A 24324-nucleotide genomic window follows, 5' to 3' on the forward strand; every position below is an offset into this window, starting at 1 on the left:
TGAGAATAGCAGTACAATTGGAAAAGCGTAGTCGATGTCACTGAACTGTGCATGTAGAAATTTTTGAAATGGTGTATCTTTGGCTATGTATATTTTCACCGAAAAAAGAAAAAAAAGGTCAGGAAGGGAGAGGTTTGACAGGTTGTGCGGTTGTTAAGCAATGTCATAAAACAATATGTGTAGTACTGTTTAATGAGAAACTATTTGTTCTGTAAACCTTCACCTGAAGTACAATAAAAAAATTTTTTTAAAAATTAAAAAAAAAAAAGAACAACCTGAGGCAGCTGTTGGGGATACTCTATCCCATTCTCTCACTTTTTCTCATTCCTATTATTTTTGTCCCTTTTTGGTCTTCTTTAACCTTTCTCTTTTCCTTCTTTGTCCTACTCTTCTCCCGTTTTATATTAAGTACTTTATTAAGGTATAATTTGCATGCATTAAAATGCGTAAAACACAAATACACAGCTCAAAGAATTTTAATGAATGTCAAAGCTATCACCCAGATCAAGATTTCAGTGATTTCCATCACAACCGAAAGTTCTGTTGTGCCTCTATCATTGCTCTCTCCCCGCCTAGCAATTGTTATTCTGATTTCTGTTTTCCTTCTCTTACTTTTATTCATTTTCTTCAAGTTACTATCATGCTTCAGGTGGGCCAGTGACCACAGGCACTGTCTCGTTTCATAGCTGGCATCTGGGAGCTACAGAGGTTGCTAATTCCCAGCTGCTGAGTATTTTCTCTAAGATTATAACCTCAAGGCAACAAATACTTATTGAGCACCTCCTAGAAACTCCACACCATACTAGGCACTGAGTTATATACAAAATTACATGGCATGATCCCAAATATAGAGAAACTGACATTCTCTAGTTACTGGAAGGTAAAGAACAGGATCATTTACTTGTGCCCTCCCTACCACCCAAGTTGTTTTAAAAAAATGCTGAATTCACAGTAAGCTCTTAATATTTAACAATGCAAGAAATGAAGACCTCTAAAATCTGTTTTTGAAATCATCAGTTAATAAAATTTTATTGAAAATCTGCAGTGTAGCCTCTCTGAAGAATTTACAACTACAATCATTGCCGTTTGTCAGGGATAACTTACATGAGAGAAACTCTTTTTAGTCTTGAGGTTTTACATGCTTATGTGCTTGTTTGAGGAAGGTTTAGTTTTTGAAAGGTAATTCACTTGTTTCAAATTTTAGAGACTTCCAGAAGTATAGTGATATGTCTCCCATTCACTTCTTTCTCCTCCGAGACCCAGTTCTCCTTTCTCAAGGGAACCAGTGTGTATCCTTACAGAAATATTTATATGTATAAACAATGGTAGCATTTCATTAAATAAAAGACCATTCTTATGTTTTATACCATTCTGTATTTAGCCAGTCTCCTATCTGAAATATTGAAATTAATTTCTCTTTTTTTTTTTAATTTAAAAGGGAATGAGTTTTATTGTTTCTTTTTTCTTACGTCAAAGACAGGCAGAAAGGAAGTTATGAAATCCATAGAATTTAAGGTGAATAAAGTAGGTTTAATTTAAATTTGTGGCACTTTGGAATAGTTATTGTTGTGGTTAAACCAGTCCATTGTAGTCTATACACCAAGTTTTTTGTTTGTTTTTTATTTATTTTGTTGTTGTTGTTGAGACTATACACAGCAAAATACACACCAATTCAGCAGTTTCTACATGTACAGTTCAGTGACTGATTACATTCTTCAAGTTGTACAACCATTCTCAACCTCCGTTTCCAAGTTGTTCCTCCTCCATTAACATAAACTCACTGTCCCCTAAGTTTCCTATCTAATCTTTTGAGTTGCTGTTGTCAATTTGATCCCATATAGATAGATCTAGAGAGAGCACAGTGTTCAAGGCAGACATTCTTTACTAGTTAAGCTAAGCTTTTTTTGTTTGTTTGTTTTGTTTTTTTTGTTTTCAGAAGACTTCAGGGTATGTTTTTGGTTTAAGATTTAAATGATAGTATTTAGTTTCAGGGTTTCATCCACTTTTTTACTCTTACACACAATGCTGTAGTGAATAACTGTGCATAAGTCAGTGTGCCTTTGTACAAGTAAATTGGGAGGATAAATTCCCAGATGTGGAACGGCTAGTCCAAAGAGTATGTGTCTTTATAGTTGTGATAGATTTAGTCAAGTTTGCCATCCATAGAGCCGGGTACCAATTTACACTTCTACTAGCAATGTACAGGAGTACATCCCTTGACATTCTCTTCAGCCTTTTCATCTTTGCTACTCTGATAGGTGAAAATGGAATCCCAGTATAGTTTTTAATGTGCATTTCACTTATTATGAATAAGACTGAGTATTTTTACGTATGTTCCAAAGTCATTTCTGTTTTCTCTTCTATGAACTATCAATTCATATCCATGGCCCATTTTCTTTCTTATTGGTTAGTAGTATTTTTCTTAGTGATTTGCTGGGTTTTATATAGTAGGAATATTGCCCTTTGTTAGTGCTATGAGTTGAAAATATTTTTTTCCAAGTTTTCATGTGTCTTTGAGTTTACTTTTGGTGGTCTGTATTCAGATTTTTTTCATATAGTATGATTTATAAGTCTTATTTAATGGCTTTTGGATTGCAGGTCATGTTTAGAAAGGAAAACTTTGAGGGGGGGTGTGGTATTGTATTACTCTGAATAGCCACGGCAAACAAAATGGGGAAATGAATCACTTCTCAGCTGAGTAAGGGCTTCACAATATAGCTTTGCTCTTCAGTTTGACATGAATTTTGGGCGTCACTATATTGGCCAAGGTTTTTGTTTCAAACAATAGAAACAGACTAGTCAATTTAAGCAGAAAAGGAAGGATATCAGGGAGCTCAGAGAAGCTAAGCAAAGACTGGAAGAAACAGGCTCAGAAAATAGGCAAGACCAAGGGAGCCCATAGCCAAGGTCTTCCCAAGACCCAGACATGGTTAGGGCTACTGCTGCCACTGGCGTCGCTACCACTAGGAACAGGATCCTAGCAAAATGAACTGACTATCCCCACTTCATTGTATAACTTGTCTCAGATTTATTGTGCCAATTGCCTCAGATTCAGAGTCCCAGATAGAAGCATTCCAGTTGTCCATGAACTCATAAAAATTATAGATGAATGAAACTGAAATTTTAATTTAAACAAAGGCTGGGGAAGAAATGGTTGATACGGAGTTCATTTATTTAGAGTTTCTGTTATATTTCCCTTTAATGTTAAAGTTATAACTTGGTTAAAGTAGGTGACCTACCCAGAAACAGTTTTCCTGTTTTGTTCATTCTAAAAATATAAGATAGTTGAGTAACCAGTTTTACTAGTGCCTTTAGTGATAAATGTGTCCCAAAGGTTCTGGTAAGATGTGTTTTCATTCTCATTCGATTCTGTGAATTTCTTTATTCTGTTCTTGATTTCTTCTATAACCTAGTAGTTTTTAAGCAAGGTGATGTTCAGTTTCTATGTATTTGATTTTTGTTCCTTGCTGGCCTTTAGTGATAAATGAGTTCAGTTTTAATACATGCTGGGATGAGAGAATTCCAGATCTGCCCATTACGGCGTTTTTAGTGTGTTGTAGGATCAGTAATTGTGCATTTAGCACAGTTCTGTTCAGTATTATTCAGGGTCTACAGTTTCTGTGGAAACAGATTTAACATTGACCAGAATTCTCTTGAGTTTTTTTTTTTTTCCATGCGGTATTTTTCGTAATGAAAGAGCCTCGGCTTTTATTATTAATCTAGTTTTATTCCGTAGTCAGTTCTGCTACAACGTGACCTATGTGCTCCTGCACTAAAAAACATAAGATTTATGGGAAAAAGATTAGGGGCACAGTACTTGAAAACTTCATGAGTGACATTAAAAAAAAACTAATAAAAATGGCAGCACAGTTTTACACATAATAAAAGGTTAAAAGAGAAAAACATAAAGGTTAAAATAAATATGACATTTTACCTTGAAAAAGGCCTAGAGTTTGCTTGTGGGAAGTGGGTGTCAAAGAGTTACAGTTTGTGAGTTATTGTGAAGTGGTTACTGGAGTCACCTGCTGTTTGTCAGAAAGTTTTAACACCAGATGTGGATGAGTGCTGCTCACAACATACAGTGAACCTGAAGTAGCTGGAAATGTTTTGGCGTTTTTTGTATATTCCTATGAGGCTGGGCTTAGCTGGGTGCTGTTGTCTGCGTTCACCTGTGTTTATCATGGACAAAATTCACATTATGCTCACATTACTCCCTAATATATCAGTCCTGTTGGAGCAAATTTGCATTTTTATAACAAGCATTGTAACAGAATTGACTTTTTACTAGAACAACTCAATAACGTATATTTTAAAGTGAAATTAACATTAAGAGAAAAACTACTAAAGATGTTTTGAATTCATAATATTAAAGAAATTATTTTAAAATTGTTTTTCTTTTAACATAAGCATGGTTTATGTTTGCACTGTATGTACTTTAATTTATAATTAAGTTGGGATGATGTCCCAATTTGAAGGGTTTAAGAGTTTGACATCGTGCATTAAGAAAATGGAATAATACTATCCTGTGCCTCTGATTGGTGGGTTGAAGCCCTTATTGCAGGTTAAAATCAAAGCTTTAACTGAAAATTCTACTTCTGGTATTTATATCTTCAACATTGCCTGCATGTCTCTTGGCAAAATTTGAGTGCTGAATTTAGATGTTTCTTTTAATACCTAGTAAAGCGATTTTTCTGAAATTTCACTAAGAAAGTCAGATTTTTTTTTGGAACGGAAGGCACAAAAACATTTGCTAACCTGAATCTTCATGTATACTGATATATATAATAAACTAATCATTTTATGTTTGAAGGAGAGGCCAGCACCCTGGAATTTCTTTCTCAACATTGTAAGAATTCTGGACGTTTAAGATTTTGACTTTAATACTGTATTTCTGTTGAATTAGAGAAAAACATGTTTTGGAAATATTTGCCAAAGGAAATAATTTGAGTAAATTAGTCTTCTCATTGATTTCTAATAATTATAATAATTGAATAGTGTTACTAAGTTGGGTCAGGATTGATTTTTATGTTTTTTAAAGAAATAAATTCTACAACAATTTCATGTGATTAAATTTTCATGTTTTTACTTGTTTATATACCTCCTAAAATGTTATCCAATTATGTTTCAGGTTGCAATAAGGACAATGTCAGAGCAGGCTGTAAAAAATGTGGCTACCGTAAGTATACTAAAAAATAATGTTTAGTACAGTGCTCTTAATGGAATTATTGCCACTTTGGGAATATGATTTAGCATTCTGATTTTTGGGTCCCTATGATCTCAGCCCTCTTATTTAGCTCAGCTTTGCAGTTTATTCAGAAATTTCTCTGTCAGTAATAAATATTCACATTTCTTCTCTGCTATAGACCCAGGTGATAGGGGGCTATATATCTGGTGACTACCATGAAGTACAAGTGCTTAGTAGTAGATTTCGGAGTTTGAAGAATGTGTGTGTGTGTGTGTGTGTGTGTGTGTGTGTGTGTGTGTGTGTGTGTATGTGAAACTCCATTGCCATTCTGTCGATTCCGGCTCATAGCAACCCTGTAAGACAGAGTAGAACTGCCCCATAGAGTTGCAGACTGCCACATCTTTCTGCCATGGAGAAGCTGGTGGGTTCGAACCACCGCCATGGAGAAGCTGGTGGGTTCGAACCACTGCCAACCTTTTGGTTAGCAGCTGAGCCATCAGGGCTCTCTCTCTCTCTCTGTCTCTCTCTCTCTCTCTGTCTCTTTCTCTCTCTCTCTCTCTATATATATATGTATATATTCTAGATACTAGGTAAAAAGGGGATGGCAATGCAAACTATTTATGAAGGAAAGACCTTTTTGAATTTGCTTATTTATCCCTCATTGTAAGAGTGTAATTGATGCCAGAATCTGCTCATGGGCAAAAACTTGATTTAAACAATCATTAATCCCCATTGTGAATAATATAATGGAATGGAAAAGTATACTTAAGTATGTGTAATTGTGTACTGTGAATTTATAGTTATGTACTGTAAACAGACGTTTCCATAGTGAAATGTAACGATTCCTAAAGCTTTGATAACAGCTATAGCACAGTATTTGCTGTTTTCTAAGTTGTTTGGAGTCCATGCAAATTAGCCTGGAGTGTTAGTAATTCTCCGGTTCATTGAATAATTATTTTTGCACAAAATAAGGGTAATTTTAAAACATTTCAATGCAAGAACATGTGATAAGTGAGCACTCAGAGCATAAACCTCCAAAAGAGATAAATCATACACTTCAGAAGAAGTGAAAGAATAAAGCATGGTGGGAGAACCAATTCACATGCCTCTGAGCAAAGGCTATAACCTGGCTCAAGGAAAAAATTTGCTCACATAGAAAAATAGTGCATGTAACCCATTATAAATGAAAACCCCAAAGGATGTACTTATATGCAATAAATACTATAAAATATGTTCTGTTTTTAAGTTTGTTTATATTTATTTCTGCTTTGTTTACTTTCAGTAATTGTAATTTGCATGTTTCATCTCTTTATTCAAGGTTTAAAAACCATGTGTGTGTGTGTGCGTGTGTGTGTGTGTGTGTGTATGTGTATGTGTGTGTGTGTGTGGTTATTAGTTGCCATGGAGTAGATTCTGACTCATGATGACCCCATGTGTGCAGAGTAGAAGTGCTCCATAGGGCTTTCAAGGGTGTGACCTTTTGGAAGCAGATTGCCAGACCTGTTTTCCGGGGTGCTCTGGGTGGGTTGAGACCACCAACCTAGTAGTCAAGCGCTTAACCATTTGCACCACCCAGGGATCCACATATATATTTGTGTGTGTGTGTGTGTGTGTGTATACATATATATACACATCCACATACATATATACAATATTGACTTCAAAATCTGAAATAGATTTTCCTGTCCATCAATATCATATTAATATCAGTTTATTTACTAGGACTTCTTTTAACTTAAGACAGCTAGGAAAGCAATTAAGCTCATTTTTTGAAAAGACGATACTGTTATCTAGTCTCCCTATTGCTATTTTGTTTTAGACATCAGTGGAAGCATCTGTAGTAATTAGAATTTTTTCAGAGAAGCCAAGTCAACAAATGGTTTTGACAGTCTTACCCTTCTGCTGTATTATTCAGATCTTTGATTTTAGTGATTAATTAAACAATTTCTAACTTGTCTCCTGTGGAAAAATTTAGTAAATTTTACTAAAATTTAGTAATACATCTCTGTACCTGTTAGAGATGAAGGTCTTCTCAGTTTTACAAATCTTTGATAGAAACTACATTTAAAAAATTAACTTGTCTGTTATTTGGGGGCCAGAATGTTTGTATTGCTTGTAGAGGTAAGAGAAAGGTCAACGTTTTGATATGATTTTTTTTTAATTTTATTGTGCTTTAAGTGAAAGTTTATAGTGCAAATTAGTTTCTCATTCAAAAATTTGTACACAAATTGTTTTGTGACATTGGTTGCAATCCGCACATTGTGTCAGTTGATATGTTTTTATGCAGAAAAATGTGTGTATTCTTTAGTTAGTTACAGAAGACTGTTGTCTCTCTATTGTTTTAAAAATAATGGCTTATATTGTACAGTTTATACTCAAAGTATTTTAAGACTTGATTGAAAAAATATTTTATTGTTACTCTGCTTTAACAGTGGATATATTGTTTAAAAAGTTTCAACTTCATGATGAATGTGTTACTAAATAGCATGGATCTCTCTTTTTAATGATGGAATTTCCTATGTAAAATTAATTTAGAAGAATGGGTTATTTCCATAATGAATTTTTATTTGGAGTTTTTTTAAGTTGACAACTTCTAAGTACTTAAAGCTAGGACACCAAGTATTTGAACATGGAATAAATGTCTTAAAGAATTATGATAGTTCTCAGAAAATATGCCTGAAAGAAGTCCAGTGCAGTGAACTCGGTGGTTGGAAGTTTAGTCACAGCAGAGCAAATAAAAAGATATCTAAATACCTTTAATGTTTTATTTAGCTTAAAATGTTAATCTAGTCATACAGAGTTGTCTTGTTATCTAGTGCTGCTATAACAGAAATAACACAAGTGGGTGGCTTTAATGAACAGAAGTTTATTTTCTCACAGTTATGGAGGCTAGAAGTCCAAATTCAGAGCACTGGCTCTAGGGGAAGGCTTTCTGTCTCTGTCACCTCTGGAGGAGGGTCCTTGTCACTTCAGCTTCAGCTTCCTGGGTCCTTGGAGATCTCCATATGTCTTGACATCTCTCTTACCCCATCTCTACTGCTTTTGCTTGCTTATTCAATCTCTTTTATATCTGAAAAGATACTGACTCAAGACACACCCACACCCAACACTAATCCTGTCTTATTAACATAACAAAGAACCCAATCCAAAATGGGATTATAACCACAGGCATAGAGGTTAGGATTTACAACACACATTTTGGGGAGACACAATTCAATCCATAAGAAGGGCCATGACTTTTTATTTGCTTGTGGGTTTGCTAATTGGTGTTCTCCATAGTCTTTTTTGTATAAAACACATCTGTAATGCATGTTCTACTCTTTCTAGTTTATTTCTTTAATGATAAACGAGAGGTTAAGATACTTGCAAAGAAGTCTGAGTGCAGAATGCTTCTATCATTAGTTCTCAACTAGGGATGATACTGGCTCCTTGGAAATTTGTGGAGATCTTTTTTAGTTGTCATAACAGCAGGGTAGGCTCAACTGCTAACTGAAAGTTAGCAGTTTAAAGCTACCAGCTGCTCTGCGGGAGAAAGATGTAGCAGTCTGCTTCCATAAAGATTTATAGCCTTGGAACCCTATAGGACAGTTCTACTCTGTCTTATAGGGTCGCTGAGTTGGAATCAACTCGAGGGCAGTGGGTTTGGTGCTTTAATGTAGCGTCTGATCATCCAGATTCCTGAGGGGTAAGAATCAGGATCAACAGGAAGCTGGTTCCTATGAGGTGGAGGTCAGACATTCCTCCACTCTCCAACTTTTTTACCATTTCTGACACCAACTGTTCCCCCCATGGCACTCTCTACTTCTGTGTTGGGTTCAATAATTCTTTACAGTGGCCACACAGAACTCACAGACCATACTTGCAGTTATGTGGTTTATTAGGGAAGTAACAGGTTACAACTCAAGAGACAGGATCAACTTTATCAACCAGGACAGCTCTCAGCTCCTTCTCTGCTGTGCTAGCAAATGTCCCTCTGTCAGCCGAGCACACACCCTTCTCTGCCTTTGGCCTCCCCGCCATTGGCACCACTGAGCCCCTATAGGCCTCTGCCACCAGACCCCTCTAGGCCTCTTCCCTGCTCCAGCAAGTTTACAACTCTTTTAGCTCTGCTAACAATTGCCTAGAGGCACCCCACTCCACCAGCAAGCTTCCTTCCTGAAGGTGCTCAGCTCTCTCTCTGGGCCAGCAAACCCACGGTAGCCGTCTGTTAGTCTCATGGTTCCCATCACTTGTGCTACTGCCCCATTTCTCTGCCACTGGGCTGTGCTGTGCTTGCTGCCATTTTCTCATCTTGCACCATCTTCAGTGTTAGAGATCTGTGTTCTGTGTGTAGGAGGTCCTCAGCACAGGGTCTCTGGGTCCAAAGGACATGTGCCACTCCAGACTCTTCTTGATGGTAGTGAGGTCCCCTTTGAACCTCTGTGGGCTTAGCCCTTATATAAGCCTAGCAGGATGGCAAAACTGACCAATTCCCAAGCTGTATGGCAAGGGACACAATCCTACAGGTGAATTTTCAAGCCCCTGTTTGCATAGTAATCGAGCAATCCCTTGCAAGACTGCGGCGCAGCCAATAATTTTTGACAGAATTGTAAAACCAAGGCCATATGTAAGAGAAACCCAATGCACTGCAAGTAGCTAGGGTCCAGGGATTATAAACATCCTGCAATGTGTAGGACAGTCCTGGACAATGACAAATCGTCTGGCCCAAACTTCCAGTGACACCTCCTTTGAGAGATAGTTACCATTTCTCAAATACTATTAGATTTTTTTCCCCCAGTCTTTTTCAGTCTTCTTGCCAATGCCTAATTTGGCAGGTGCATTTTAAAGCAGTTCATCTAAATCAGCCTTTCCGAAAGTGTAACTTTGTTTCAGTTCTTTTCATATTTTATTGACCTACATGATAATTTAATTAAACAAATTTTGGAACAATCAAAAACAGACTCTTGGTGGAGTAAAATAGCAGCTGATAAGGTAAAATATATAGGCATGAGCTGAGGAAAAGTGACCAAAAAGGTATAATGCCAGGAGAAGGATTATGCAGCAACATCACATAAGCCACAAAAGTAAAAATTTCTAAAACTGAGGGGAAATTGTCAGGTACACAGATAAGTTTTGTAAGGAAAGATTGAAAAATGCTCATTGGATTTGGCAGGTAGAATGCTTTCCTAAGCTTAGCTAGATCAATTTAAGTAGAGTGGTAGGTCGTGAAAGAAACTGTAGATTCAGGCCTGAATTGCAGGTGATGAAGTGGAGAGACAAAAACATTTGCATGAGAAAAGTAGGAAACATTTGGTTAGTTCCTACAAGGGGAAGTGGGATGAATGGAGGGCTTTATTTTTAAGATACCAGATGTTATATAAGTCCAGAGGATATTAGAGTAGATGGTGAAGCTAGCAGAGATAGGAAAAGATTAAGCAAGTTCTTCTAAGAGGTATGACAAAGACACTTCTTAAGTTTGGAAGAAACTAGGTAAGAATAGGTATATATGTTTTCAGGTATAGAAAAAGTAGAGGTACATGCTGCCTGGTCATCTTCTTTTTCTTTGTAAATTAAAAAGGAAAATTGTCTGTTTAGGGAAGATGGATTGAGTGGGACAGGCAGTGGTTGAAAATTGATAAGAGACAGGCACAAGTCTGGAAAAGTCATTGAGGGAAATAGAGGAAGTTGACCAAGGGCAAATTAAAAACAAAACAAAACAAAAAATCACTGAGGACCAAACTGAAATTTAAAATAATGGATTTATGTTTATACTAATATGCATGAATATGTGATTGTTCTCAGGCATTGCTTGACCATCCAAGGGGTGGTGGTGGTGTTAGGTGCCCTCGAGTCAGTTCCAACTCATAGTGACCCTATGCACAACAGAACGGAACACTGCCCAGTCCTGCACCATCCTCACAATCATTCCTGTGCTTGAGACCATTGTTGGCAGCCACTGTGTCAGTCCATCTCATTGAGGGTCTTCCTCTTTTTCACTGACTATCTACTTTACCAAGTATGATGTCCTTCTCCAGGGACTGGCACCTCCTGATAACATGCAGGGGTAGGAACAACCAAAGAAATGGCAGCCTTGACCAGACTAGCTGTTTTGTAGTGAAGTACAGTAGAAGATGCTTATCGAAGAGTTGTTCAGATGGTCACTAATGAGAAGTTTGATACCCAAAACCAAACCCACTGCCAGTGAGGTGATTCCAACTAATAGTGACCGTATAGGACAGAGTAGAAGTGCCTCATAAGGTTTCCAAGGCTGTAGATCTTTACAGAAGCGGACTGCTATTTCTTTCTCCCACAGAGCAGCTGGTGGGTTCGAACTGCCATTTTGCAGTGAGGTGCAGTAGAAGAATAAGTAAGAGGCAAAGAAGCTTATCAAAGAGTTGTTCAGATGATCAGTAATGAGGAGTTTGATAGACTAGGAGAAAATGAAGGGATTAAGGGATGGAAGGTCTTAATGAAGTTCAAAAACAGATCTATGCATATATGTAAGGGAGTGAGAAAGCTAGAAGGATAAATGCTTATAGTCAGAGTGTAATACTGGAGTTTAAAACTTTGGAGGTGGAACCGTTCCAGGTGATGACAAGGACCATAGTGTGGCCATGCATCTAGAATGTCAAAGAACTGAGAAAAGCAAGGGTGTCTATCCAGGTTTATGCTAGGGTTTAGGGAAAAGAGCAAGGATATGAGCTAGGTTCCAAAGACTTCAGTGGATAGGGCTATTAGACAGCAGCAGGGAGCTCAATAGGAGAGTATAGGACTAATATTTAGAAACAGTGTTGTGAAGCCTGGAGAATACGAATAATACTGAGATGAGGGATGATTAGCTTTAGAGAAGTGTTCTCAAGAAACAACCCAATATCCTTTAAAGTAAGTGGCAGAGGGAGCATTCTGCCAATAGAGTAATCATGTAGGACAGTTTGTTCACTAGGGATTGCATGCTTCAGAAGCTATAGTAAAAAGATTGGGAGAGAGGGGCTATGGTCAGCTAGGCCAGAGGAACAGAAACAGCCAGATGGGATGAGACTTCAAGGAAGGATAAATGAATGCAAAGGCCTACATTTATGGGTAGGGACCAAAATAATAGGGATGTGAAGCTTGGTGGGATTAACTGGGTTTAAGAATTCAAAAGTTTTGGGCGGAGCCAAGATGGCAGACTAGTCAGACGTACTATGCCATCTCTCTGCAACAAAGACCTGAAAAACCAAGTAAAATAGATACAGACATCGATCCTAGAACTCTGAACCTTAAATGAAAGGGTGAAGTATGAGATTAGAAGTCACTGAGGAGAAGAAGAAACTGATAGAAAACAGGGAGGGTATAGAGATACGGAGTGAAGGTTCCTGACCAAATGGCACGACTCTATCTTGGAATAAAGCCAACAACCCCGCATGCAGAAAGGCACCTCCATGGAAGTCCCAACAAGAGATAGAGGTATGACGCAGACATACCCAAGACTAAGTAAGACCGCATTTCTGGCTGCCACTCAAGGAGAAGCCCAAGCTCTCACCTGGTAACCATAGGAGCACACTCCTACAAACCCCACCCCTATGGTGAACAGCAGCTATAACCGTGCTATCATGGCAACCTCGACTGGCAGGAATCAGAGTACCAACCCACGCTATTGCCCTCCTCTATCTAGTCCCCTCTGCCCCTGCCTTTGCACCCCCTCCTACCTCTCTCCCATGGCCCCAAGGGCACCTAGCCCAGACTCCAGGCCCCTTCCTGCCAGCTCTGGACCCCTCCTACCGCTGCCCATGGCTCCAAAGCGACCCAGCCGAAACCCAGCCCAGACCCCAAGCTCCTTCCTGCCAGCTCCAGACCCCTCCCACTACCCACCATGTCACCCAGGGGACCCAGCCCAGACTCCAGGCCCTCTCCCACTGGCTCCAGACCCCTCCCTCCGCCCGTCGTGGAACCCAGGGGACTCGGCCCAGATCCCAGGCCCCTTCCTGCTGGCTCCATACCCCTCCTGGCACCCGCTACAGTCCGCAGGGAGCTCGGCCTGGACCCCAGGCCCATTCCCACTGGTTCCAGATCCTCCTCTGCTGCCCACTGCAGCCCCGAGGTGGCCTGACCTGGGTGCCAGTCCCCTCTCTGCCGGCCCAGACCCGTTCTATCACCCACTGCAGTCCCGAGGGGACCCAGCCCGGACTCTGGGTCCTTCCCCACCACCTCAGGACACCCCCACAGACTGCAGTGGCCCCACTCCAGCCCTCAGCTGCAGTTCACACTGCAGACAACCCATCTCCACTCCTTCCCTTCCTGCTGGACCTGCCCTGCTGTACCATAGCTGAGTGACCAGCCCTGGACACCAGGACAAGGTTGTGAGAACTATCGTGCCCACAGATGAGCAAGCAACAAAGCATGCCCAACCCACCTGCCCAGACATAACCAAACAAAAAAGCAGGACAAAATAAACAAACCTACAATCAATAAAGAAAATAATACCTGAATGTCTCGGAGACAGCAGACAATATCAAAACATATTAAAAAGACAAAATGGTTCTGTAAGCAACCAGAATAAAGCACCAATTGACCTTCTAGCAGAAGAAAAGGCACTGGAACTACCTGATAGGGAATTCAAGAGTCTAATATTCAGCGCTCTCCAAGAGATTAGGAAAGAGATCAAGGAAAATGCAGACAAAATCATGGAAAGCACAGACAAAAACCAACCAAAACATAGCCAAAATCAAGACAGACACAGACAAAGTGTCTTAGTCATCTAGTGCTGCCATAACAGAAATACCACAAGTGGATGGATTTAACAAAGACAAATTTATTCTCTCACAGTCCAGTAGGCTACAAGTCCAAATTCAGGGAGTAGCTCCAGAGGAAGGCTTTCTCTTCTTTGTTAGCTCTGGAGGAAGGTCCTTGTCATCAGTCTTCCCTTGGTCCGTGTCTTAGTCATCTAGTGCTGCTACAACAGAAATACCACAAGTGGATGGCTTTAACAAAGACAAATCTGTTTCTTCACAGTCAAGTAGGCTGAAAGTCCAAATTCAGGGTGTCAGCTCCAGGGGGAGGCTTTCTCTCTCTGTCAGCCTTCTCACCAGTGTTCCCCCGGACTAGGAACTTCTCCGCGCAGGGACCCCGGGTCCAAAGGACACACTCTGCTCCTAGCACTGCTTCCTTGGTGGTGTGAGGTCCCCCTGTCTTTCTGCTCACTACTCTCTTTTATATCTCAAGAGATTGCTTCAGGACACAATCCAATCTTGTAGATTGAGTCCTGCCTTACTAACACAAATGCCACCCATCCTCCCTCATTAACATCATAGAGGCAGGATTTACAACATATAGGAAAATCACACAGTACTAGGAATCATGGCCCAGCCAAATTGATACACACATTTTTGGAGGGACATAATTCAATCCATGACAGTCTGGGAGCATCTCAGCACAGGAACCTCAGCACTGCTTTCTTGGTGGTATGAGGTTCCCATGTGTCTGTCCTTGCTTTTCTCCCCTATATCTTAGAAATTGGCTTAAGACACTATCCAATCTTGTAAACCTCATCAGTGTAACTGCCACTAATCCATCTTATTAGATCATACTGATTGAGTTTACAACACATAAGGAAATCACATCAGACTACAGAATGGTACACAATCATACAATACCGGGAATCATGACCCCAGCCAAGTTGGCAGATATTTTGGGGGGAGACAATTCAATCCATGACACAAAGCAATAGAAGAATCCAGAAAAATAATACAAGAACAAAATGTCAAAATAATTAGAAATCATACAGAAACAGCGACTAGAAATCATACAAAAACAGTGACTAGAAATCATACAAAAACAGCAACTAGAAATCCAAAAGGGATCAGGGTCTAATCTCTAAAATCTACAAGATACTGCAAAACTTCAACCACAGAAAGACAAATAACCCAATTAAAAAATGGGCAAAGGATATGAACAGGCATTTCACCAAAGATAAATAACCCAATTGAAAAATGGGCAAAGGATATGAACAGACATTTCACCAAAGAAGACATTCAGGCGACCAGCAGATACATGAGGAAGTGCTCGTGATCATTAGCCATGAGAGAAATGCAAATCAAAACTACAATGAGATACCTTCTCACCCCAACAAGGCTAGCACTAATCCAAAAAACACAAAATAATAAATGCTGGAGAGGTTGTGGAGACACTGGAACACTTACACACTGCTGGTGGGAATGTAAAATGGCACAACTACTTTAGAAATCTATTTGGCGCTTCCTTAAAAAGCCAGAAATAGAAGTAACGTATGATCCAGCAGTCCCGGTCCTTGGAATATATCCTAAAGAAATAAGAACCATCACATGAATAGATACGTCCACACCCATGTTCATTGCAGCACTGTTCACAATAGCAAAAAGATGGAAACAACCTAGATGCCCATCGACAGGTGAATGGGTAAACAAATTATGGTATAGTCACACAACTGAATACTACACAATGATAAAGAACAGCGATAAATCTGTGAAACATCTCACAACATGGATGAATCTAGAAGGCATTATATGAGTGAAATTAGTCCCAAAAGGACCAATATTGTATGAGACTACTGTATATGAATTCAGGAAAAGTTTAAACACAGAAGAAAACATTCTTTGATGGTTATGAGGGTGGAGAGGGAGGGAGAGGGGAATTCACTAACTAGATAATAGACAAGAATTATCTCGGGTGAAGGGAAGGACAATGCACAATACAGGGGAAGTCAGCGCCACTGAACTAAACCAAAAGCTAGGAAGTTTCCTGAATACGACCAAACACTTCAAGGGACAGTGTAGCAGGGGCAGGGGTCTGGGGACCATGGTTTCTGGGGACATCTGGGTCAATTGGCACAGCAATGTTTATTAAGAAAATGTTCTGCATCCTACTTCGGTGAGTGGCTTCTAGGGTCTTAAAAGCTAGCAAGCAGCCATCTAATATGCATCATTTGGTCCCAACCCACCGTGAGCAAAGGAGAATGAAGAACTCCAAAGAACAAGGAAAATATTAGCCCAAGAGACAAAAAGGGCCACATAAACCAGAGACTCCATCAGCCTGAGACAAGAAGAACTAGATGGTGCCCGGCTACCACCTATGACTGCCCTGACAGGAAACACAACAGAGAGTTCATGACAGAGCAGGAGAAAAATGGGGTGCAGAACTCAAATTCTAGTAAAAAGAGCAGACTTAATGGTGTGACTGAGACTGAAGGAACTGCAGAAGACATGACCCTGGATTCTCTGTTAGCCCAGAACTAAAACCATTCCCAGGGCCAACTCTTCAGATAAAGAATAGACTGGACTATAAGACATAAAATGATACTTGTGAAGAGTGTGCTTCTCTAGTTCAAGTAGATACACGAGACTAGATGGGCAGCTCCTGTCCAGAGGCAAGAAGAGAAGACAGAAGGGAATAGGAGCTGGTTGAATGAATAGACACGAGAAATCCAGGATGAAAAGGAGGAATGTAGGGATGACAGCTACGGTCACATAACAATGTGTGTGTAAATTTTTGTATGAGAAAGTAACTTGAGCTATAAACTTTCACCTAAAACACAATTTAAAAAAAAGAAAAAAGAAATCCAAAAGGTAAACAACAAAATTTCAGAAATGGACAATGCAATAAATATATTCTTTTACATTAATTTTTGATGTTTCTTTAAGCAGTTTAGGTTTCTGACAGCACAAACTTCAACTGGCACTTTTTAACTATGTGATGTTAGGCAAGTTGTTTAACCACTGTGCTTCAGTTTCCTGCCTGTAAATGAGATAACTGTAGTACCTAATTTCATAGAATTGTTGCAAAGATTAAATAAGTTATTGCAAGTAAAATGTTTAGAGCAATGACTATAGTAAGTGCTCAGTAAATGATATTATTGATTGTTAGTGTTATCGTTACACGTCAGAAAACAGAAGCTCAGAAGGATTACTCTGTTATTTACTGGGAAACTGGAATTTGAACACTGATTATTTATAAGGCTTTATTCTGTGACACACTGCTTTTTATAACCCATTATTAAAATGTTCTAAGTTGAATTGTCTCTGCATATCTGTGCTCAAAACTTTAAGCTTCTAGTCATGTAAGAATTCTTTGCTCATGGTCTACCTAGTGCCTATTTAGAAAAGAAACCACATGAACTGTAATTTGGAACACAATTGTTTCCTAAGATTTCTTCATTTATTCCCTAGTGAAAAAAATAATAATAATAATTTCATTTGTAGCTTCTTGAGTAACTTGTCATTATAAGTTTAGAGTCACTTTCATTGAAGTAACGTTAAAATGGGTTTGGGACAGAGCCTGCTGACAGTGTGGTCATTATTTAAGTATGTTATCTATTTTAAATATTTATTGTCATGTGAGATATTTGGGCACAAAGCTTAAGCAAAGTAAAAATTGTATCATTAGGAGTTCTGTTCCAAACACAGAGATGATAAAGAAAAATATAGTGATAACACCAAAAAAAAAAAAAACTCCAAAGAATGAAAGGGAAATCCCCAGGTGCTAGACATGAAAAGGAGCTCAAATACAGAGCAGGAAGTAGTAGCTGAAAACAGTGAAGTCCACAGGGGTTTCTTTCTATTGAATAAGCCTCTAGGGGCTATGGAGTGAAGCCTTAGACCCCTGTGGGATGGCAGGGTGACTGGAGTTGAGGTCTTTGCATAAAGCCAGACTTCTCAAAAAGGCTGAGATTAGAAAAATTCCACTAACTGTCTAGGAAAAGTGACAAGAAAACTTATTGTTAGAGTTCCTATAAAATAATAACTAGAAGAAAAGGAATAATCCAAAACTGGCAATCCAAGCTTATACCATGTGTAAGTATGAGGAGTGAATTTACACTGCTTCTATAGTGAGGCAAGAACCATTTTCCCACTCTAAGAAATTAACATTAAAAACTGGGCTGGTATCAAGTAAAAAAAAAAACGAGTCTAGCTTGTTGTTGTTGTTGTGTGCCCTTGAGTTGATTCCAACTCATTGCAACTCTATAAGACAGAGTAGAATTGCCCCATAGGGTTTCCTAGGCTGTAATCTTTATGGAAGCAGATCCTCAGGTCTTTTTTCCCACCAAGCCACTGGTGTGTGTGAACCACCAACCTTTCCATTAGCAGCTGAGTGCTTAACTGTTGTACCACCAGGGCTCCATAAGTTCAGCAATATAGAAACTAATAATAAAACTACTTAGAAAACTGCACAGATTTTTTCAAAATAAGGAGATAGGAAGAGAAAAAAAAAGGACTTGCAAGTATTAGCTTAAATATTGCTGAGACTCAGCTTTTTACCCACAAAAATGACAATTTCATGATTCAACTAATACTAACCAAAAGAGCACTAGTAGAGCGATTTTAATAATCAAACTTTTAAGGCAAAAGCAGTATGAGGGATACAAGAACAATCAACCAAGAAGATAAAATAATAACAATTTTGAATACAGTTAGTAATATTGTCTCAAAACGTATATAGCAAAAGCTGTATTACAAAGAAAAATTGATAAATCTGTAATCATAGTGTGATTTTTTTAAAGTATCAGAAGCTATTAGACAAAAAATTAAGATGAAGATATGAACAACAAATAGTAATATACATTTAAATACACACCAGATCTTTCCTAAATTTACTACATGCTAGGCCACAAAACAAATCTCAGCAAATACCAAAGTACTGATGTCATATAGATACCATTCTCTGTTAACACTGCAATAAATTTAAAAATCAACAATAAAATCATAGTCAGAAACTATGTTATGTTTGGAAACTAAAAAGAGCATTTCTGATTGATTCATTTGGAAAGAAATCAGAGTGGAGGAAACTTGTTCCAACAACATGGCAGACTAGACCCTCCTATAAACAGAGGAGGCTGGATAAAATGTATAATACACATTTTTAGACACCAACAACCAAGGGAAAACAGAAACTCCAAGAGGGCATTTGCTAAACCCAGGCTTCTTGAATTTCTATTTATGGCATGGAAGGGCATAGGGGACAAAAAGGGCCCAGGCCCTGCCTGAGATTGGGGCTCTAATAGGAGACCCTCTGGTAGGTATACACTCTCAAAGTAAGAGAGAACTAGAAATAAATCCTAGTCATGGTGAATCATCAGTGAGTTGTGAAATTTATCAGTTGCTCACCATCAGCAATCTATTTTTGAATATGAATGTAGTGATGCTTCCAATGGCACTTGCAGACTAAGACAGACTAGGAAGAAGGACCTGGCAGCCTACTTCAAAAAAATTGGCCAGTGAAAACCTTATGAATAGCAGTGGAACATTGTCTGGTATAGTGCCGGAAGTATGAGCCCCTCAAATTGGAAGACACTCAAAATACAACTGGGGAAGAGCTGCCTCCTCAAAGTACAGTTGACCTTAATGACATGCATGGAGTAAAGCTTTTGGTACCTTCCTTTGCTGATGTGGCATGACTCAAAATGAGAAGAAACAGCTGCAAACATCCATTAATAATCAGAATGTGGAACGTACAAAGTATGAATTGAGGAAAATTGAAAGTCGTCAAAAATGAAATGGAATGCATAAAGATCGATATCTTAGGCATTAGTGAGCTGAAATGGACTGGTACTGAACATTTTCAGTCAGATAATCATATGGTCTACTATGCTGGGAATGACAAGTTGAAGAGGAATGGCGTTGCATTCATCATCAAAAAGAACATTTCAAGTTCTATCCTGAAGTACAGAGTGCAATGCTGTCAGTGATAGGATAATATCCATACGCCTACAAGGAAGACCAGTTAATACAACTATTATTCAAATTTATGTACCAATCACTAATGCCAAAGATGAGGAAATTGAAGATTTTTACCAACTTTGGCAGTCTGAAATTGATCTAACGTGCAATCAGGATGCATTGATAATTACTGGTGATTGGAATGCAAAAGTTGGAAACGAAGAAGAAGGATCGGTAATTGGAAAATATGGCCTTGGTGAATAAAACAATGCCAGAGAAGGCATGACAGAATTTTGCAAGGCCAATGACTTCTTCATTGCAAATACCTTTTTCAACAACATAAACGACGTCTATACTTGTAGACCTCGCCAGATGGAATACACAGGAATCAAACTGACTATGTCTGTGGAAAGAGATGATGGAGAAGCTCAATATCATCAGTCAAAGCAAGGCCAGGAGTTGATTGCGGAACAGACCATCAATTGCTCATATGCAAGTTCAAGTTGAAGCTGAAGAAAATTAGAGCAAGTCCACCAGAATCAGAAAACAACCTAGAGTATATCCCACCTGAATTTAGAGACCATCTCAAGAGGAGATTTCACATATTGAACACTAATGACTGAAGACCAGATGAGTTGTGGAATGATATCAAGGACATCATACATGAAGAAAGAAAAATGTCATTAAAAAGACAGGTAAGAAAGAAAAGACCAAAAAGGGTGTTAGAAGAGACACTGAAACTTGCTCTTGAACGTAGAGTAGGTAAAGCTAAAGGAAGAAATGATGCAGTAAAAGAGCCGAACAGAAGATTTCAAAGGTCAGCTTGAGAAGATAAAGTATTATGATGACGTGCAAAGACCTGGAGTTAGAAAACCAAAAGGGAAGAACACGCTCAGCATTTCTCAACTGAAAGAACTGAAGAAAAAATTCAAGCCTCAAGTTGCAATATTGAAAGATTCTATGGGGAAAATATTGAATGGCGTAGAAAGCATCAAAAGAAGGTGGAAGGAATACACAATCACTGTACCAAAAAGAATTGGTCGACGTTCAGCCGTTTCAGGAGGTAACATATGATCAAGAACCGATGGTACTGAAGGAAGAAGTCCAAGCTACACTGAAGGGAATGGTGAGAAATAAGGCTACAGGAATTGATGGAATACCAATTGAGATGTTTTCAACAAACGCATGCAGCGCTGGAGGTGCTTACTTGTCTATGCCAACAAATCTGGTGGACAGCAGCCTGGCCAACCAACTGAAAGAGATCCATATTCGTGCCCATTCCAAAGAAAAATGATGCAATAGAATGCGGAAATTATCCAACAATATTAACATCACACACAAGTAAGATTTTGCTGAAGATCATTCAAAAGTGGTTGCAGCAGTACATTGAAAGGGAACTGCCAGAAGTTCAAGCCGGATTCAGAAGAGGATATGGAACAAGGATGTCATTGCTGATGTCAGATGGATTTTGGCTGAAAGCAGAGAATACAAGAAAGATGTTTACCTGTGTTTTATTGACTACGCAAAGACATTCGACTATGTGGATTCAAACAAATTATGGAGAATATTGTGAAGAATGAGAATTCCAGAACACTTAATTGTGCTTATGCAGAACCTGTACATAGACAAAGAGGCAGTCATTCAAACAGAACAAGAGGATACTGTGTGGTTTAAAATCAGGAAAGGTGTGCATCAGGGTTGTATCCTTTCACCACACTTACTCAATCTGTATGCTGGCAAATAGTTGGAGAAGCTGGACCGTATGAAGAATGCAGCATCAGGATTGGAGGAAGACTCATTAACAACCTGTGATACACAGATGACACAACCTTGCTTGCTGAAAATGAAGAGGACTTGAAGCACTTACTGATGAAGATCAAAGACTACAGCCTTCAGTATGGATTGCACCTGAACATAAAGAAAACAGAAATCCTCACAACTAGACCAATAAGCAACATCATGATAAACGGAGAAAAGATTGAAGTTGTCAAGGATTTTATTTTACTGGGATCCACAATCAATGCCATGGAAGCAGTAGTCAAGAAATGAAATGAAATGAAATGCCATATTGCATTGGGTAAATCAGCTGCAAAAGATTTCTTTAAAGTATTGAAAAGCAAAGATGTCACCTTGTGGACTAAGGTGCACCTGACCCAAGTCATGGTGTTTTTAATCACCTCGTATGCTTGCGAAAGCTGGACAAATTAACAAGGAAGACCGAAGAAGAATTGATGCCTTTGAATTAATGGTATTGGCAAAGAATATTGAGTACACACCATTGACTGCCAGAAAAATGAACAAATCTGTCTTGGAAGAAGTACAGCCAGAATGCTCTTTAGAAGCAAAGATCGCAAGACTTCGTCTCATGTACATTGGACATGTTATCAGGAGGGACCAGTCCCTGGATAAGAACATCATGCTTGGTAAAGTACAGGGTCAGCGAAAAAGAGGAAGATCCTCAACAAGATGGATTGACACAGTGGTTGCAACAGTGGGCTCAGGCATAACAACGATTGTAAGGATGACGTAGGACCAGGCATTGTTTCGTTCTGTTGTACACAGCGTCACTATGAGTCAGAACCAACTTGGCGGCACCTAACAACAACAATGCTTCATGTAACTTTTGTATTTTTTGTGTCATTGTGTGTTTATATATGTGTATAAATATTCATTTTAGCATTGTTTACAGTAGGAAAATATTGGAAGGAACCTAAGTTTCTATCAGTGGAAAGGATAAATAAATGAGATGATTTTCTTATAAAGAAACATTATTGTCAGAGAAAATGAGAAAACTACATCTGTTTAAGTTAACGTAGATAAATTACAAAATATAATATTGAGTGACAGAAACAAGTTGCAGGATGATAGGTAAGTATAATTAATTTTATGTTAAGCATATGTATATAATATGTTGCTTGAGCAGGATAGACACCAACTTCAGTATAGTTACCTCTGAGGACAGAAAGAATAGAATGGGATTGGGGCAGGGTTCCAAATGGCAGTGCAAGCTCTCCAATGTTTGTGTGTGTGTGTGTGTGCATGCCCTTCTCTTAAAAAAATTGAAATGTTAACATCTGGGTGATAAATATTTGGGTATTGGTTATATTATTTCCTGAACTTTTCTTTTTTTTTTTTTTAATTCTGTCATGCAGTAGATAACTTGTGTTCTTATCAGGAGACTCTTTAGTGGGTGAATAATGTCAGAATTAAATTTTTAGGTGTTCCTTAGAAGAGCACATTCAGTTATATTTATGCTTGTATGTAATTATAGCAATTTTAATTAGATGAAAGCTGTGTAATTGCATGAGTACAGTAGTAAAGCTGAGAAGGAAAAGGTACAGGAAAGGAATAAAATATAAAATGAAAAATATTAGTATATATCTTTTAGTACATAGAAAGAAAACATGCAGTAATTCCATAACCTGAAATCCATAAAAAGTGTCCCAAAAAATTCTTATTGAATTAGAAGTTCTGATAAGGAAAGGAAAAAGTTCTCTGAGTGTTACCTTCAGAGAAACTTAGAAAAATAACCAAACTACCATCCCCTGAAAAAAAGTTAAAACTAAATATTACATTATTAAAATTGTAACTTGTCGCTTACCAGGAGGCAACTCTAATTGCTAATAAAAAAATATGAATCTATAGTTTCATCATTCACATTTTTTTGCTTTACTTAGCTGGCCATCTGACATTTGAATGCCGCAATTTTCTCCGAGTGGACCCCAAAAGGGACATAGTTTTGGATGTCAGCAGCACAAGCAGTGAAGATAGTGATGAAGAGAATGAAGAACTGAATAAATTACAGGCATTACAAGAAAAAAGTAAGCAATACTTTCTCCCCATCCTTTAAAAATGTTTCTAAATATTTTATTATAATGCATCATATTTATCTATTGTATTTATCATTAATATATCTTTTGTTTTTATTCAAGAGCTACATAGCTAAGGAATTAGGCTTTGAAAGTTTTAAGTAATTTGTCCAAGATCAGCTCAATCGATGGTAGAGCCAGATTACAAGCCTATTTCTGAGTCCACAGTCCATGTTTGTTTTGTTTTTTTCTCCAGTAGCACTTGTGTGTGTCACAGGGTGCAAAGAGTCTGAGTTAACACTTGATTTCTAGCCGTATGTAGCCATTTTTTCACATGTGACTTTCGGCAAGTCACTGAAACACTCAGAACCTCAGTGTTCTTGTGGACAAGGATCAGATTGTCAAATTACGGGCCTACAAATCAGAGATCTTACCCAGTATCGAACCTTAAATTTCAAGGATATAAATACAAAGCAGCAAAAGTTCCCCCAGTATAGTTCCTCAGGTACTTTCTTTATGAATCAGAACCCCCTCTGGCCAATATTAATGTAAAAGGTTTCTGTATTACAAACACAAGAGCATCGATTTGGTCATGAAACATCTCCGTTTTATGTCCAGATAGTTATATTTTCCAGGGAGCCCTATTTTTTTTTTAAATAAATGCATAAAATTTTAGAATTAGAAG

At 38.4% G+C, this 24324-nt stretch overlaps 1 protein-coding gene across 1 annotated transcript in view; it reads left to right on the plus strand.

Moving 5' to 3' along the window:
* The window catches only part of SREK1IP1 (SREK1 interacting protein 1), a 55320-nt gene that overhangs the window by 19139 nt on the left and 11857 nt on the right, over positions 1-24324 (plus strand). Inside the window, 2 exon segments of the mRNA XM_023729606.1 lie at positions 5129-5176; positions 23508-23651. Coding sequence (XP_023585374.1) covers positions 5129-5176; positions 23508-23651 — 192 coding nt within the window.

The sequence above is a fragment of the Trichechus manatus genome, unplaced genomic scaffold (genome assembly GCF_000243295.1).
Source record: "Trichechus manatus latirostris isolate Lorelei unplaced genomic scaffold, TriManLat1.0 scaffold00029, whole genome shotgun sequence".
Classification (NCBI taxonomy): domain Eukaryota; kingdom Metazoa; phylum Chordata; class Mammalia; order Sirenia; family Trichechidae; genus Trichechus; species Trichechus manatus.